This window comes from Theropithecus gelada, chromosome 9 (assembly GCF_003255815.1).
Source record: "Theropithecus gelada isolate Dixy chromosome 9, Tgel_1.0, whole genome shotgun sequence".
Classification (NCBI taxonomy): domain Eukaryota; kingdom Metazoa; phylum Chordata; class Mammalia; order Primates; family Cercopithecidae; genus Theropithecus; species Theropithecus gelada.
Genome location: NC_037677.1, coordinates 60,747,602 through 60,765,290, shown reverse-complemented (window position 1 = coordinate 60,765,290; position 17,689 = coordinate 60,747,602). Strand labels below are relative to the sequence as shown.

At 40.0% G+C, this 17,689-nt stretch overlaps 1 protein-coding gene across 1 annotated transcript in view; it reads left to right on the top strand.

The window, feature by feature from the left end:
* FAM149B1 (family with sequence similarity 149 member B1) overlaps positions 1–17,689 on the top strand; it is an 82,162-nt gene that overhangs the window by 9,174 nt on the left and 55,299 nt on the right. The window contains exon 3 of the mRNA XM_025397524.1: positions 1,392–1,521. Coding sequence (XP_025253309.1) covers positions 1,392–1,521 — 130 coding nt within the window. The remainder of the gene's footprint in view (positions 1–1,391; positions 1,522–17,689) is intronic.

Here is a 17,689-nt window from a genome sequence, read left to right as displayed (position 1 = left end):
TTGGCACAATGCTTGGCATGTAATAAACACTGAGTAAATATTAGCTGTAGTTATTTTAAGTAATAGAACAGGGAAGATGGTTCTTCAGTCTCTCAGAACTTCAATTAGTGTCTGAGATGCAATGTGTGATAAAAAAAAAAAAAAATTGTATAATCATAGGCTGGGTGTCATGGCTCACACCTGTAGTTTCAGCACTTTGTGAGCCCAAGGCGGGTGGATTGCTTGAACTCAGGAGATCAAGACCAGCCTGGGCAATATGGCAAAACTCTGTCTCTAACAAAAATACAAAAAAAAAAAAAGGGCTGGTCACGGTGGCTCACACCTGTAGTCCCAGCACTTTGGGAGGCCGAGGTAGGCAGATCACTTGAGGTCAGGAGTTCAAGACCAGCCTGGCCAACATGGCAAAACCCAGTCTCTACTAAAAATACAAAAATTGGCTGGGCATGGTGGCTCACACCTGTAGTCCCAGCTACCCGGGAGGCTGAGGCAGGAGAATCACTTGAACCCAGGAGGAGGGGGTTGTAGTGAGCCGAGATCATGCCACTGCACTCCATCCTGGGCAACAGAGTGAGACTCCATCTCAAAAAAAACAAAAACAAAAGTACAAACAAAATTAGCCGGCCATGGTGGCACGCACCTGTAGTCCCAGCTACTTGGGAAGCTAAAGAGGGAGAATCACTTGAACCCAGGAGGCAGAGGTTGCAGTGAGCTGAGTTTGCACCACTGCATTCCAGCCTGGGTGACAGAGCGAGACCCTGTCTCAAAAAATAAAAAATAAAAAGTGCCATACAAGATCAGATACTACTATTAACATTTTTGAAATGTCTTTAGTTGTCAAGAGTATGTTATAAGCTGGGTACGGTGGCTCACGCCTGTAAATCCAAGTACTTTGGGAGGCCGAGGTGGGCAGATTGCCTGAGCTTAGGAGTTCAAGACCAGTTAGGGCAACATGGTGAAACCCCTTCTCTACTAAAATGCAAAAATAAGCTGGATGTGGTGGTGCACACCTGTAGTCCCAGCTATTTGGAGGCTAAGGCAAGAGAATCATTTGAATCCAGGAGGCTGAGGTTGCAGTGAGTCAGTATCGTGCCACTGCACTCTAGCCTGGGTGACAGCATGAGATTCTGTCTCAAAAAAAAAAAAAGAGTATGTCATAGGTGAGATGAAGTATTCGTTGTAAACTATGACTAGAATTATTTGGAATGACGCCATCAATTCTATAGGAATTAGGACTTCCATGATGCTCGAATTTCAAGCTCTTCATTTATTTTTGCCTATGTGGATATATTTGTACACATGTTTATCACCTAGTAAGTTACTGAGTAGTTAATGCTACAGAAACTTGAGGACATAAGAAAAATTTTCTTTTTTCTCTCCTTTTGTGCCTTTAGCAAGTCTGACATCACAAGAGAATCATCTTTTACATCAGCCGACACTGGGAATTCACTGTCTGCTTTTCCAAGTTATTCAGGCGCAGGGATATCTACTGAAGGAAGCTCGGACTTCTCCTGGGGATATGGTGTGAGTTGTATGTTATCAGTCTGATGGAGTGCTTGGGAGACGATTCTGGGAGTTAGGATTTGTCAGTATATTTCATTCTTTCACTCTCCTGCATTGTTTCTTTACATTTATCATACTTCATAATAGCTGTAAAGAAGCATCATTCCTCATCTTCTTTCAGTATTTGCTTTGTTTTATTGATATAGTAGTTGAGACTTAGACATGCTAAGTGTTCAACTTAAACAGTTGTAGGTTGGTGGGGCGCGGCGGCTCACGCCTGTAATCCCAGCACTTTGGGAGGCCAAGGCGGGCGGATCACCTGAGGTCGGGAGTTTGAGACCAGACTGACCAACATGGAGAAACCCCGTCTCTACTAAAAATACAAAATTAGCCGGGTGTGGTAGCGCATGCCTGTAATCCCAGCTACTCTGGAGGCTGAGGCAGGAGAATGGCTTGAACCCGGGAGGCGGAGGTTGCTGTGAGCCGAGATCGCACCATTGCGCTCCAGCCTGGGCAACAAGAGCAAAACTCCCATCTCAAAAAAAAAAAAGAAAACAGTTGCAGGTTAATATGGATTTGGGCTCTGGGTCTATTCCTTTTGCCATGCTCAGTCCACTAATGTATGTCTTTACCACTAATGTTACCTTGTTGTTTAAAATGTTTTTGAAAGTTTATTATTAAGCCATTATAGCCTGGGAAAATATTTATGATATATTGGTAATGAAAACAAACAGGTTATAAATCATATGTGTAGTGTCACTCTAATTTTGTTTTATGTATATTCTTGCCTATATTAGTGAAAAGGACGAAGAATATTTACTCAAAATATTGTTCAGTTATTAATTAGGTGATGAGTGATTTTTACTTCTTTACTTATTTTTGGCTATTTCCCATTATAAAATGTTATTTTTAAAAGACCAACAACCCTAAAAATTTTTTAAACACAATTTTTATGCATAATTTTATCACCTTGATGCAAGATGCAATAGACATTTTTATTTCTTGTGGTTTTTCTTTTGGAACCTAGTCTCGCTCTGTTGCCAGGCTGGAGTGCAGTGGTACAATCTTGGCTCAATGCAACTTCTGCCTCCCGGGTTCAAGCCATTCTCCTGCCTCACTCTCCTGAGTAGCTAGTACTACAGGCATGCATCACCATGCCCAGCTAATTTTTGTCTTTTTAGTAGAGACGAGGTTTCATCATGTTGGCCAGGATGGTCTCTATCTCTCGACCTTGTGATCTGCCCGCCTCAGCCTGTCAAAGTACTGGGATTACAGGCGTGAGCCACCACTCCCAGCCAACATTTTTATTTCTATATCTTTTTTTCAATCTGTATTTACTTTGGCTTAGTTATAATCATGATGTACATGTAGTATTATGCTGTATTTTTTCACCTAATATTTTATAAACACTTTTCCACAATATTGATTTTATACAATATTATTGTTAGGATCTTTCTTTCTTTCTTTTCTTTCTTTCTTCTTTCTCTGTCACCCAGGCTGGAGGACAGTGGCACTATCATAGCTCACTGCAGCCTCAAACTCCTGGGCTCAAGCCATCCTTCTGCCTCAGCTTCCTGAGTAGCTGGGACCACAGGTGCATGCCACCACACCCTGCTATTTTTTTTAAGAGGTGGGATCTGGAACTCCTAGCCTCAAGCAGTTCTCCCACCTCAGCCTCCCAATGTGCTGAGGTTATAGGCATGAGCCACTGCACCCAGCCAGAAACCTGCTTTATTTTTTTTTTAAAACAAAAAGCCTGCTAATTGTTAAAACCTATTTACATTACACCGAGTTATTTTCTAATCATTTTGAATGTATATATACTTTCCTTTTATAGTTGTATGATACATGTACATACTATTTTGTGGCCTACTTTTTTCATTTACCGTCATTTCATATAGACATTTACTACCTCCACACTGGTCAATCTGAATGTTATATAATATTTTCCTGTCTTAATATATCATAATTGGATCTTTCCCTTATTATCTGATGCTTGGGTTTTCACGGTTTTTTTTTTTTTCATTCAATAAATATTTATTGAGCATGGTTGTTTTCCCTGTACTTGGCCTTGGGAATATGGGGTGAGTGAGACTTACATTATTCAATGGTCTAATGAGGGAGATTTTCAAAAGTAAGTACAAAAGGTGACAAGCGCTCTAAGGAAGATGACAAGGTGCTGAAATAGAACATTATCAGGGGGATTCACTTTAGATAGGGATCTCAGGTAAGGTAGACCTGAGACTTGAAGACAGAAGAGCTAGCCATGTGAAGAGTGAGGAAAAGACTTTTCCAGACAGGTAACCAGCAGCATATGCAAAAGCCCAAGGAGGAGAAGAGCTTCATGTTTCCAAGGGAAAGTGTTTGGTGTATTCTTGGAAGTGATAAAAGGTCAGGATGGTTGGATGATGGAAAACCAGGGGGAGGAAAGCACAAATGAGATCAGAGAGGTAAGCGGGACTAGATCATCAGGGCCCTGCAGGCCAAAGAATTTAAACTGCATTCTAATAATTAGATGCCTCATCCGGAAGATTTAGTGTACTGACTATATATTTCCATTAGGTCTCTCTATATTATGATTAGTATCTCTTTATAACTTATAAATGTCATACAGATGTTTCCCATATCCTTGCTTTCCTTTTGGCATTTATAGACTAACAAGTTTTTAAAATATATTCACATGTAACCATCTTACTTTTGATCTTCATTTCTTCACTAGTCAGGATTTTATCTTTAGAAAAATTGAATGTTGGCCGGGCGCGGTGGCTCAAGCCTGTAATCCCAGCACTTTGGGAGGCCGAGACGGGCGGATCACGAGGTCAGGAGATCGAGACCATCCTGGCTAACACGGTGAAACCCTGTCTCTACTAAAAAGTACAAAAAACTAGCCAGGCGAGGTGGCGGGCGCCTGTAGTGCCAGCTACTCCGGAGGCTGAGGCAGGAGAATGGCTTAAACCTGAGAGGCAGAGCTTGCAGTGAGCTGAGATCCGGCCACTGCACTCCAGCCTGGGCGACAGAGCCAGACTCCGTCTCAAAAAAAAAAAAAAAGAAAAATTGAATGTTATGATATTCTTTTTTATGGCTTAAAACAAAATCCATCACTTCAGGCATTTATCCTTTGAATTACAAACAATCCAATTGCACTCTTTCAGTTATTTTTAAATGTACAATTAAGTTATTATTGACTATAGTCACCCTTTGTGCTATTAAATAGTAGGTCTTATTCATTCTATTATTTTTGTATCCAATAACCACCCCATCTCCCCAATTCTCACCCCCTACTACCCTTCCCAGCCTCTGGTAATCATAAATTTCATTAATTTCTACCCTGATCTTTATTATTTATTTTGAGTTTGGTTTGCTCTTGCTTTGCTTTTCTAGTTCTTTTTTTTTTTTTTTTTTTTTTAGATGGAGTCTCGCATTCTCACCCAGGCTAGAGTGCAGTGGTGTGATCTCGACTCACTGCAAGCTCCACCTCCTGGGTTCATTCATTCTGCCTCAGCCTCCCAAGTAGGTGGGACTACAGGCGCCTGCTACCACGCCCAGCTAATTTTTTGTATTTTTTTTAGAAGAGATGGGGTTTTACTGTGTTAGCCAGGATGGTCTCAATCTCCTGACCTCATGATCCTCCTGTCTTGGCCTCCCAAAGTGCTGGGATTACAGGCATGAGCCATTACACCCAGCTGCTTTTCTAGTTCTTTAAGATGTATCATTAGATTTTTCATTTGAAGTTTTTTCTCTTTTTTGATGTAGGCACTTACAGCTATAAATTTCCCTCCTAGTATTGCTTTTGCTGTTTCCTATAGGTTTGGATATGTTGTGTTTCTAGTATCTTTTGTTTCAAAAAATTTTTCCGTCTCCTTAATTTCTTCATTGACCCACTGGTCATTCAGGAGGATCTTGTGTAATTTCCGTGTGTTTATAAGTTTTCAAAATTCCTCTTATTATTAATTTCTAGTTTTGTTCCATTGTGAGCAGAGAAGATACTTGATATTATTTCAGTTTTTTTGGTCTTAAGACTTGTGTCATGACCTAACATGTGGTCCATCCTTGAGAATGATCCATGTGCTGAGGAAAAGAATGTGTATTCTACAGCTGTTAGACGAAATGTTCTGTAAATATGTTAGATCCATTTGGCCTATAGTGCAGATTAAGTATGATGTTTCTTTTTTTTTTTTTTTTTTTGTCTCGCTCTGTCACCCAGGCTGGAGTGCAGTGGCGCGATCTCCGCTCACTGCAAGCTCTGCCACCTCCCAGGTTCACGCCATTCTCCTGCCTTAGCCTCCCAAGAAGCTGGGACTACAGGCGCCTGCCACCACGCCCGGCTAATTTTTTTGTAGTTTTTAGTAGAGATGGGGTTTTACTGTGTTCGCCAGGATGGTCTTAATCTCCTGACCTCGTGATCCACCCGCTTCAGCCTCCTAAAGTGCTGGGATTACAGGCGTGAGCCACCACGCCCGGCCAAGTATGATGTTTCTTTGTTGGTTTTGTCTGGAAAATCTGTGCAATGCTGAAAGTGGCGTGTTGAAGTCTCCAACTCTTATTGTATTGGTACCTATCTCTCTCTCTAGCTCTCATAATATTTCCTTTATATATCTGGATGCTCCAGTGTTGGGTTCATATATATTTAAAATTGTTATATCTTCTTACTGAATTGATCTCCCTTTATCATTATATAGTGACCTTCTTCATCTCTTCTTATAGTTTCTGTCTTGAAATCGATTTTGTCTGATACAAGTATAGCTACTTGTGCTCTTTTTTGGTTTCCATGAGCATGCAATATCTTTTTCCATCCCTTTATTTTCAGTCTGTGTGTGTCTTTATAGGTGAAGTGTGTTTCTTGTAAGCAACAGATCAATGGGTCTTGTTTTTTCATCCATTTCCCCAGTCTGTGTCTTTTTTTTTTTTTTTTTTAATGGAGTTTAGCTCTTGTAGCCCAGGCTGGAGCACAATGGCACAATCTCGGCTCACTGCAACCTCTGCCTCCTAGGTTCAAGTGATTCTCCTGCCTCAGCCTCCTCAGTAGCTGGGATTACAGTTTTGCACCACCATGCCTGGTTAATTCTTGTATTTTTAGTATAGACGGGATTTTGCCTTGTTGGCCAGGCTGGTCTCAAACTCCTGACCTCAAGTGATCCACCCACCTTAGCCTCCCAAAGTGTTAAGATTACAGGGGTAAGCCACTGCACCCAGCCTTGCTGCATGACTTTCTAGGTTAGAAAGCAACACAGCTTCTGGCTGGCTCTTTCCATCTCTCTCTTCTGAATGGTGGACCTCAGAATCCAGCCATGATATTGCAAGGAAGTTCAGACCACATGAAAAGGCTCATATAGAGAGGAATTAAAGCCCCAGTTGAGAGCCAGCATCAGCTGCCAGACATGTGAGTAAATGAGCATTAAGATGTTTTCAGCTCCCAGCCTTTGAGTCTTCTGACTAAGGCCTCAGATATTGTGGAGCAGAGATAAGCCATTCCTGCTGTGATCTATATAAATTTCTGACCCATATAAATCCAGAGAGATAATACATGATTATTGTTGTTTTAAGCCGTTACGTTTTGCAGTAATTTGTTACACTGCCAGAGTAACTGAAGCACTCCTGTCATGCTGCTTAAGGTCATAAAAACTGCTCAGGCACTCTCTTACCTCTCTTGGGCTCCTGTCGCACACCAGGCCTTCCTCCTGTACAGATACCCACCTGTTGTCTCTAGCTCCCTGCCTGGGGACAATTTTCTGACTGTGTAAAAGTGAACTAGAGTCCAAGCAAAGCAATGGTGGTCCCACTGTGCTGAGGAGCAGAGACCAGAGTTCAGGGCAGAAGAAGAGAAGAGAACCAGAAATTAATTAACGGGTGAATATAAAAGTCTATATTTTTTGTCTGATTTCTTTAAAGGACAACTGATTGATTAAAGCAAAATATATGCTTGTATTTCATATGTGTGTGATATATAAAGTGTGTGCTGGAATGTGTCTAAAATGTATAAAGAGGGAGTTTATATTTGTAAAAGTAAATATAGCTCAAATAATGGGTGCCTATAAGTGGAATTATACTTCTATAAGGTTATTACATTTGTGGATTATTGTAAAATTATTCAAGAAATTAAATGGACCGGGCACGGTGGCTCAAGCCTGTAATCCCAGCACTTTGGGAGGCCGAGACGGGCGGATCACGAGGTCAGAAGATCGAGACCATCCTGGCTAACACGGTGAAACCCCATCTCTACTAAAAAAATACAAAAAACTAGCCGGGCAAGGTGGTGGGCGCCTGTAGTCCCAGCTACTCGGGAGGCTGAGGCAGGAGAATGGCGTAAACCCGCGAGGCGGAGCTTGCAGTGAGCTGAGATGCGGCCACTGCACTCCAGCCTGGGTGACAGAGCCAGACTCCGTCTCAAAAAAAAAAAAAAAGAAATTAAATGATATAATTTTTACACAGAGAAAGCTCTAGGCCCAAGTGAATTCTCTCATCCATTTGTGGAAGAAATAACATGATGCAAACTTTTTTCCAAAAAGTATAAGGAATGCTTCTCAATTCAGTTTATAATAAGGTCAGCAGAGTCTTGATGCTAAAACCTGAGAAAGACAATGTAATAACAGAAAATTATGAAGTGGGACTTTTAGTATCAGAGTAAGTAGCTTGGCAAATACTCCTCCCCAAAAGCAACAATGAAACTGGATAAAATGCTAAGGTGCAACTATTTAAAGGGTTTGCAAATTGACAAAAAGCATATAATAAATAAAGAAGCAATTATTCATGAAAACCAGTAGAACTTTGGGTTAAGAACAGTGAGAGTCTATTCAACTACAGAGGGACAAGCTGTGAAAATTAGCAGCTTCACTGTTGGAGAAGGCTCAGTAGGTTTGGAGTGAACCTGGAGAGACCCTAGGCCCAACAGCATGTAGGTAACAGTAGTAAACTTGATGGGAAGAACAGTTGCTGAGATAGCTTGAGGTTTTAGTCCTGGCTGGGACAAACAATGGATTGGCAAACTATCCAGGAATTTATTAAGGATATCTGGGAAATAAGACGGTCACAGGAGGCCTTGATAAGCTTTCCATACATCCACGCAGGACTGACCAAGCTATCTACATATCCCTAGCTGACCGTGAGTCAGCTTGCAAGTGCAGAGAAGCAAGAGGGCATCCAGAAACTAAAAGCAGATGCAAAAACTGCTTGAATTTGAACTAAGACAAAATAAACTTTAAAAGAAAAAATACTATTAGAAACAAAGAGGGACATTTTATAATGATAAAAGGGTTAATTCATCAGGAAAATAGAGCAGTTATAAATGTAAAATCTAATAACCAAGTCTTAAAGTTCCTGAGGCAAAAAAATAACTGAATGGAAAGGAGAAACACTATAGCAATTATAGCTGGAAACTTTAATACCCCACTCTCAATACTTGTAGGCCACCTAGACAAAAAATCAGCAAGGATATTAAATACCTGAACAATACTATCAACCAACCTGACCTAACTCACATCCTACCTAGTGACAGCAGTATAGATACTCTTCAAGCACACATAAAACAAGTTTTTTTAACTATAAAAAGATGTAAATTATACAAGGTATGTTCTCCAACCACCTTGGAATTAAATTATAAATCAACAACATACATTTGGGATATCCTCAAATATTTGGCAATTAAACATCACTCTTCTAAATAACACGGGTTGAAAAAGGAATCTATAAGGGAAATTAGAAAATATTTTGAACTGAATGAAAAGGGAAAAGCAAAATATCAAAATTTATGGGATGCAGCTAGGAGGAAATGAATAGCTTTAAATGCCTACAGAAAAACAGGGAGGTCTCAATAATACAAGTTTCTACCGTAACAAACTAAAGAAAACAAACTAAATCCAAAGCAAAGCAGAAAGAAGGAAATAATACAGATAAGATAAAAATTAATAAAACAAAAAAGACAAAATAAAGTCAAAAGTTGTTTCTTTGGAAAGAAGTCAGTAAACTGACAAATCTTTAGTTTGTTTGATCAAGAAAGAAGAGAGATTGACATGATCAGGAATGAAAGAGAGGGCATAACTCAACTCTACAGAAAGTACTAAGAGAATTCAGTAAACAACTTAATGCTAACAAATTAGATAACTTAGATGTAATGGACAAATCCCTACAAAGACATAAATTAACAAATTGACTTACACAGAAATTTAAAATTTAGATAGAGCCATACCAATGTAATTGGGTTATTTCTATCTATGTAATTTCTATTTAAATAAACTAAATTAATAATTTAAAAATCTTTCGACTGATCACAGTGGCTCATACCTGTAATCTCAGCACTTTGAGAGGCAAGGAGGGAGGATCACTTGAACCCAGGAGTTCAAGACCAGCCTGAGCAATATAGTGAGACCCCCATCTCTACAAAAACTAAAAAAATTAGCCAAGTATGGTGGCACGTGCCTTTAGTCCCAGCTACTTGCGAGGCTGAGATGGGAGAATCGCTTGAGCCTGGGAGGTCAAGGCTGCAGTGAGCCATGGTCACACCACTGCACTACACTGGGCAACAGAGTGAGTCTGTCTCAACAAACAAACAAACAAAAAATCTTCCCACAAAGAAATCCAGGCACAGATGGGCTAGTAAATTCTATCAAATATTTAAATTCTAGTAAACTCTATCAAATATTTAAAGAAGAAATAATAACAATATTTCAGACTCAGAAAATCAAGGAACATTTTCCAATTCATTCTATGAGACCAGTATTACCCTGATACCAAAACCAGACAAAGACAAGAAAAGAATTCTTTATATAAGAGATTCTAAGGAATAGAAAGAAAAAAAGAAAAAAATTAGAACTGATATATGAATTTAACAAGGCCACAAGGTCCAAGGTCAATATGTAAAAATCAATTTATTTCTATATACACTTAAATATTTAAGAAGAAATAATACCAATCCCTCACAAACTCTTTCAGGAAAGAAAGAACAGTTCCTACCTAATTCATTCTATGAAGCCAGTATGACCTTGATATCAAAGTCAGTCATCACAAGAACACTACAAACCAGATGCCTCTTGAAATTAGACACAAAAACTTTATTAGCCAACCAAATCCAATTACATAAAAGGATTATTTACCCCGACCAAGTGGTTAAATAGGATTTATCCCAGGAATGCACGACTGGTTCAACATTAGAAAAACAACTCTTCATCTGGGTAGACAGACGTTGAAAAAAAGAAAAACAACTAATTTAATACATTATATTAATAGAATAAAGGACAAAAATGACATGATCATCTTAATAGTAACATAGAAAAAACATTTGACAAAATCTAACACCCATTCATAATTAAAAAAACACTCAACATACAAGAAATAAAAGAGAATTTAATCAACCTGAAAGGCTGGGCATCTACAAAAAACTTAGAACTAACGTTATTATATGTAACAGGAAAAGACTGGATACTTTCCCCTTAAGATTTAGAACAAGGTAAGGATGTCCACTCTTGCCACTTCTATTCAGCATTGTATTAGAGGTTCTAGCCAGTGTGAGACAAAGAGGCATTCAAATTGAAGAGGAGGAAATAAAAATGTCTTTATTCACAGATGTCATGATGTAAAAAAAAATCCAGAAAATTTACATTCCCTCCATTACCACCCCCCAAATCTAGTAGAACTAATAAATGAGTTCAGTTAGGTCACAGTATACAAGAGCAATTTACAAAAATATGGTTTTCATACAATGCGATATTTTTCAGCTGGAAAAATGAAAGAAGTTCTGATATATGTTACAACTTGGGTGAACCTTCAAAACATGCTAAGTGAAAGAAGCCAGACATGACACATCACATCTTGTTTGATTCCATTTATATGAATTGCTCAGAAGAGCAATTCCATAGAGACAGAAAGTAGATTATTGGTGGCCAGGGACTGGGCAGAGAGAGGAATGGGGAATGACTGCTAATGGAAACAGTTTCTTTTGAGGGTGATGAAATATTCTAGAATTAAGATATTGGTGATAGTTGCACAACTGCGAATATACTAAAAACACTGAATTTGACAATTTAAAAGGGTGAACATGGTGTGTGAATTCTATCTAAATTAAAAAATTTGTATTTCTACACATTGGCAGTGAACAATCTGAAAATGAAAATTTAAAAATCACAATAGAATAAAAAAGTTCTTAGCAATTAATTTAACAAAAGCAACACAAGACTTGTACATTGGAAATTTCAAAACATTGCTGAGAGAAATTAAAGAAAATCTAAATAAATGAAGAGACTTCCATGTTCATGAATTGGAAGACAAAATAATAATATGGCATTTCTCCCCAAATTAATCTATGTATCAGTGCACTCTCTATCAAAATCCTAGGAGACATTGTTATAGAAATTGATAAGCTAATCCTAAAATGTATATGAAATTGTAAAGGATCCAGATTAGTAAAAAAAAAAAAAAAAATTGAAACAAATAGAAAATTAGAGGACATATACTACCACATCTCAAAACGTAATATCAAAACATTAGTCAAAACAGTGTGGGCAGGGCGTGGTAGCTCACGCCTGTAATCCCAGCACTTTGGGAAGCCAAGGCGGGTGGATCACCTGAGGTCAGGAGTTCGAGACCAGCCTAGCCAACATGGCGAAACCATGACTCTATTAAAAACACAAAAATTGGCCGGGCGCGGTGGCTCAAGCCTGTAATCCCAGCACTTTGGGAGGCCGAGACGGGCGGATCACGAGGTCAGGAGATCGAGACCATCCTGGCTAACACAGTGAAACCCCGTCTCTACTAAAAATACAAAAAACTAGCCGGGCGAGGTGGCGGGCGCCTGTAGTCCGAGCTACTCCGGAGGCTGAGGCAGGAGAATGGCGCAAACCCGGGAGGCGGAGCTTGCAGTGAGCTGAGATCCGGCCACTGCACTCCAGCCCGGGCTACAGAGCAAGACTCCGTCTCAAAAAAAAAAAAAAAAAACACAAAAATTAGCTGGGCACGGTGGTGCAGGCCTGTAGTCCCAGCTACTCTGGAGGCTGAGGCAGGAGAATCACTTGAACCCAGGAGGCGGAGGTTGCAGTGAGCCAGGATTATGCCACTGCACTCCAGCCTAGGCGATAGAGCAAGACTCCATCTCAAAACAACAACAACAACAAAAACAGTGTGGTACTGACAAAAATATGGTCATATAGTCAATAGAACAGAATTGAGAGTTCAGAAATAAACTCTTACATTTAGGATCCATTGATTTCTGACAAAGGTCCAAAGGCAATTCAATAGAGAAAGGATTTCTTTTTCCTAACAAATGTTGCTGGGACAATTGGATGTCCATGTGCAAAAAGATGAATTCACATCATATAAAAATTTTACTCAAAATGAATTATAAACTTAAATATAAGAACAAAAACGGCCGGGCGCAGTGGCTCACGCCTGTAATCCCAGCACTTTGGGAGGCCGAGGCGGGTGGATCACCTGAGGTCAGGAGTTCGAGACCAGCCTGACCAACATGGAGAAACCTCGTCTCTACTAAAAATACAAAATTAGCTGGGCGTGGTGGCGCATGCCTATAATCCCAGCTACTAGGGAGGCTGAGGCAGGAGAATTGCTTGAGCCTGGGAGGTGGAGGTTGTGGTGAGCCGAGATCGTGCCATTGCACTCCAGCCTGGGCAACAAGAGTGAAACTCCGCCTCAAAAAAAAAAAAAAAAAAAAGAACAAAAACTATAAATCGTTTAGAAGAAAATGTATAACCAAATCAAGACCTTGGATTAGGCAACAAGTTCATAAATAGGACACACCAAAAGCATAAGCTATGAAAATGGATAAATTTAACTCCTTCAAAATTTACATATTTTTTGCTTTCACATACCTCATTAAGAAATGGAAGGACACCAGCCTGGCCAAGATGGTGAAGCCCTGTCTCTACTAAAAATACTAAAAATTAGCCAGGTGTGGTGACGGGCACCTATAATCCCAGCTACTCTGGAGGCTGAGGCAGAGAATCGCTTGAACCTGGGAGGTGGAGGTTGCAGTGAGCCAAGATCACACCACTGCACTCCAGCCTGGGTGACAGAGAGAGACTCCATCTCAGAGAAAAAAAAAAAAAAGAAAGAAAGAAATGAAAGGACAGATCACAGATTGGGAGAGAATATTTCCAATATCTGACTTGTATCCAAAGTATATAAAGAGCTCTTAAAACTGCATATTAAAAAGAAAAAAAGTGCCGGGCGCGGTGGCTCACGCCTGTAATCCCAGCACTTTGGGAGGCCGAGGCGGGCGGATCACAAGGTCAGGAGATCGAGACCACAGTGAAACCCCGTCTCTACTAAAAATACAAAAAATTAGCCGGGCGCGGTGGCGGGCGCCTGTAGTCCCAGCTACTCAGGAGGCTGAGGCAGGAGAATGGCGTGAACCCAGGAGGCGGAGCTTGCAGTGAGCCGAGATCGCGCCACTGCACTCCAGTCTGGGCGACAGCGTGAGACTCTGTCTCAAAAAAAAAAAAAAAAGAAAAAAAAAGAAAAAAAGTAAAAAGGCTAGGCACAGTGGCTCATGCCTGTAACCCCAACACTTTGAGAGGCTGAGGCCAGCAGATCATTTGAGCCCAAGCATTTGAGACCAGCCTAAGCAACAAAGTGAGACCCCCATCTCTAAAAAGTAAATAATAAATAAATAGATAAATAAAAAGGAAAAATAAAAGCTGAAATAATGGGCAAAAGACTTGAAAAGACATTCCATGAAAGAAAAATACATAAATGGCCAAGTAGCATGTAGAAAGATGCTCCATATGATGAATTATAGAGAAAATGCAAATAGAAAACTGGGAAGATAGACCACTCCACATTCACAAAAATTGCTAAAATTAAAAAGACTGACCATACCTAGTACCGGAAAGGATGTGGAGCGGGTTTAATGCTCACACATTTCTGATAGGAGTGCTAAATTGTATATCTATCCTATAAAATAGTTTAGTAATTTCTTTAAACATACATTTATTATGTGACAGCAATTTCACTGCTAGGTATTATCCAAGAAAAATGAAAACATGTCTAGAAAAAGACTTGTACATGAATGTTTATATCAACTTTATTCATAACAAACAATATAAACAAATACTGAAAATAACATAAACGTCCCTTAACAGGGGAATGAATAAACAAATTGCAGCATAGTCTTAAAACAAAATACTTTTCAGCAATAGAATGTAATGAATAATTAATATATGCAATAACATGAATGAACCTCAAAAAGATTCTCCTGAATGAAGACAAACACAAAAAAGTGCATCCTGCACAATCCCAATTATATGAAGTTCTAGACCAGACAAAACTAACTTACAGTGATAAAAATAACTCAACATTTTGGAAAACTTCAGCTGCAAAGGAATGTGAGGAGAAATGTTTTATATCTGGAAAGGAATGGTAGTTACTAGGTGAATATTTTGTCAAATCTCATTGTGCTGTACCCTTAAATGTGCGTTTTGCTGAATGTAAATTATTCCTCAGTAAAGTTGATTAAAATTTTAAAGTCCTCAAAGAGTTAAAGGACAAGATAACATCTATTTAAATTATTAGAGGTTTTTAAACAGAGCAGGTAAAGATATTAACTTAACAGGCAAATATGAAGAACCAGTTAAACATCTTCAAAGTGAATAGCATTTGAAATATCTCAACATATAAAGTAAGCTGGACCCAGTGAAGCAGATAGTAGCGAATTGAATGCTAGAACTAAGAAAATCACCTAGAACCGGGGAACTAAAGACAGAATTTGAAGAGTAGTTAGGAGACATGGAGGATGGATTAGGAAACTACAATATATTTCTGACAGAAATTTTAGAGAATAAGAAAGAGGCAGTATTCAAAGAAGTAGTCACTGATTTTTTTTTTTTTTTTTTAAGACCTGAAGAAAGATATGTTTGAAAAGCCTATCAGGTGAAAGACAATTTTTTAGAGAGGGGTCTTGCTATATGATCCAGATTGGAACACAATGGCTAGCCACAAGTGCCGCCATGGCCCAGTACAACCTCAAACTCTTGGGCTCAAGCAATCCTCCTAACTCTGCTTCCTGATTGATTCACTGGGACTACAGGTGTAGGCCACCATCCCCAGCTTTGGACAAATTTAAAAAAAAAACCTCCCAGATAGATAGATACAATTTTTATTGGGTAGGGGTTGACTTTCATGTTTAGGGTGAAAATACATTATTTTCATCTTATACTTTTAAAAGAAGATACGATTTTTCTCCCACTGGAACACTGGAATGTAAAAGGATGTGTAAATTTAGATGTAGTAGAGGGTAAGCAAGGAATCTGAAAAAATGATCAGATTTGCATTTTGTAACCATCCCTCTGACTGCTTTTTTTTTTTTTTTTTTAGAGATGAGGTCTCACTTGGTTACCCAGGCTGGAATGCAGTGGCACAATCATGGCTCACTGCAGCCTCAAACTCCAGGGCTCAAGTAATCCTCCCACCTCAGCCTCCTGAGTTGCTGGGACTATAGGCACAGACCACCATGCCTGGCTAGTTTTTTATTTTTGTTAGAGATGGCTGTCTTGTGATGTTGCCCAGGCTGGTCTCAAACTTCTGACCTCAAGTGATCGTCCCCACTTAGCCTCCTGAGTTGCTGAGATTACAGGTGTGAACCTCTATGCCCAGCCCTCTGACTATTCTGGGTTTTTTTGTTTGTTTGTTTGTTTTGAGACAGAGTTTCGCTCTTGTTGCCCAGGCTGGAGTGCAATGACACAATCTTGGCTCACTGCAACCTCTGCCTCCCGGGTTCAAGAGATTCTCCTGCCTCAGCCTCCCAAGTAGCTGGGATTACTGGCATGCGCCATCATGCCCAGCTAATTTTGTATTTTTAGTAGAGGCAGGGTTTCTCCATGTTGGTCAGGCTGGTCTCGCACTCCTGACCTCAGGATCTGCCCACCTCGGCCTCCCAAATTGCTGGGATTACAGGCGTGAGCCATCCCCCATCCCCGACTTTTTTTTTGAGATGGAATTTCGTTCTTGTTGCCCAGGCTGGAGTGCCATGGCGCAATCTGGGCTCACTGCAACCTCTGCCTCCCAGGTTCAGGCGATTCTCCTGCCTCAGCCTCCCGAGTAGCTAGGATTACAGGCGCCTGCCATCACGCCCAGCTAATTATTTGTATTTTTTGTATTTTTGTAATTTTTGTATTTTAGTAGAGACAGGACTTCACCATGTAGGCCAGGCTGGTCTGGAACTTCTGACCTCAGGAGATCCACCCACCTTGGCCTCCCAAAGTGCTGGGATTATAGGTGTGAGCCACTGTGCCTGGCCTGACTATTCTTTTTTTTTTTTTTAATTATACTTTAAGTTCTAGGGTACATATGCACAACGTGCAGGTTTGTTACATATGTATACATGTGCCATGTTGGTGTGCTGCACCCATTAACTCGTCATTTACATTAGGTGTATCTCCTAATGCTATCCCTTCCCCCCACCCAAAACAGGAACCGGTGTGTGATGTTCCCCTTCCTGTGTCCAAGTGATCTCATTGTTCAATTCCCACCTATGAGTGAGAACATGCGGTATTTGGTTTTCTGTTCTTGCAATAGTTTGCTGAGAATGATGGTTTCCAGCTGCATCCATGTCCCTACAAAGGACATGAACTCATCCTTTTTTATGACTGCATAGTATTCCATGGTGTATATGTGCCACATTTTCTTAATCCAGGGCCTGACTATTCTTAAAGGGTGGACTACAGAGGGCAAGGACATAACATAAGTTGTCAATTGCCAAGTGAAAGATGCAATATACAAAGTAATATACACAGGATTTTCTGTCTACCTTTTCTTAAAAATGGTAGAACCAGGCCAAGTGTGGTGGCTCATGCCTATAATCCCAGCAGTTTAGGAGGCCAAGGCGGGCGGATCATGAGGTCAGGAGATCGAGACCATCTGGCTAACATGGTGAAATCGTATCTCTACTAAAAATGAAAAAAAAAAAAAAATTAGCCAGGTATGGTGGTGGGTACTCAGGAGGCTGAGGCAGGAGAATGGTGTGAACCTGGGAGGTGGAGCTTGCAGTGAGCAGAGATCGCTCCACTGCACTCCAGCCTGAGCGACAGAGCAAGATTCCATCTCAAAAATAAATAAATAAATAAAAATATATAGAGACTTTTTTTTTTTTTTGAGACACAGTCTCACTCTGTCACCCAGGCTAGAGTGCAGTGGCACAATCTTGGCTTGCTACAGCCTGTACCTCCCAAGTCAAGTGATTCTTGTGCCTTAG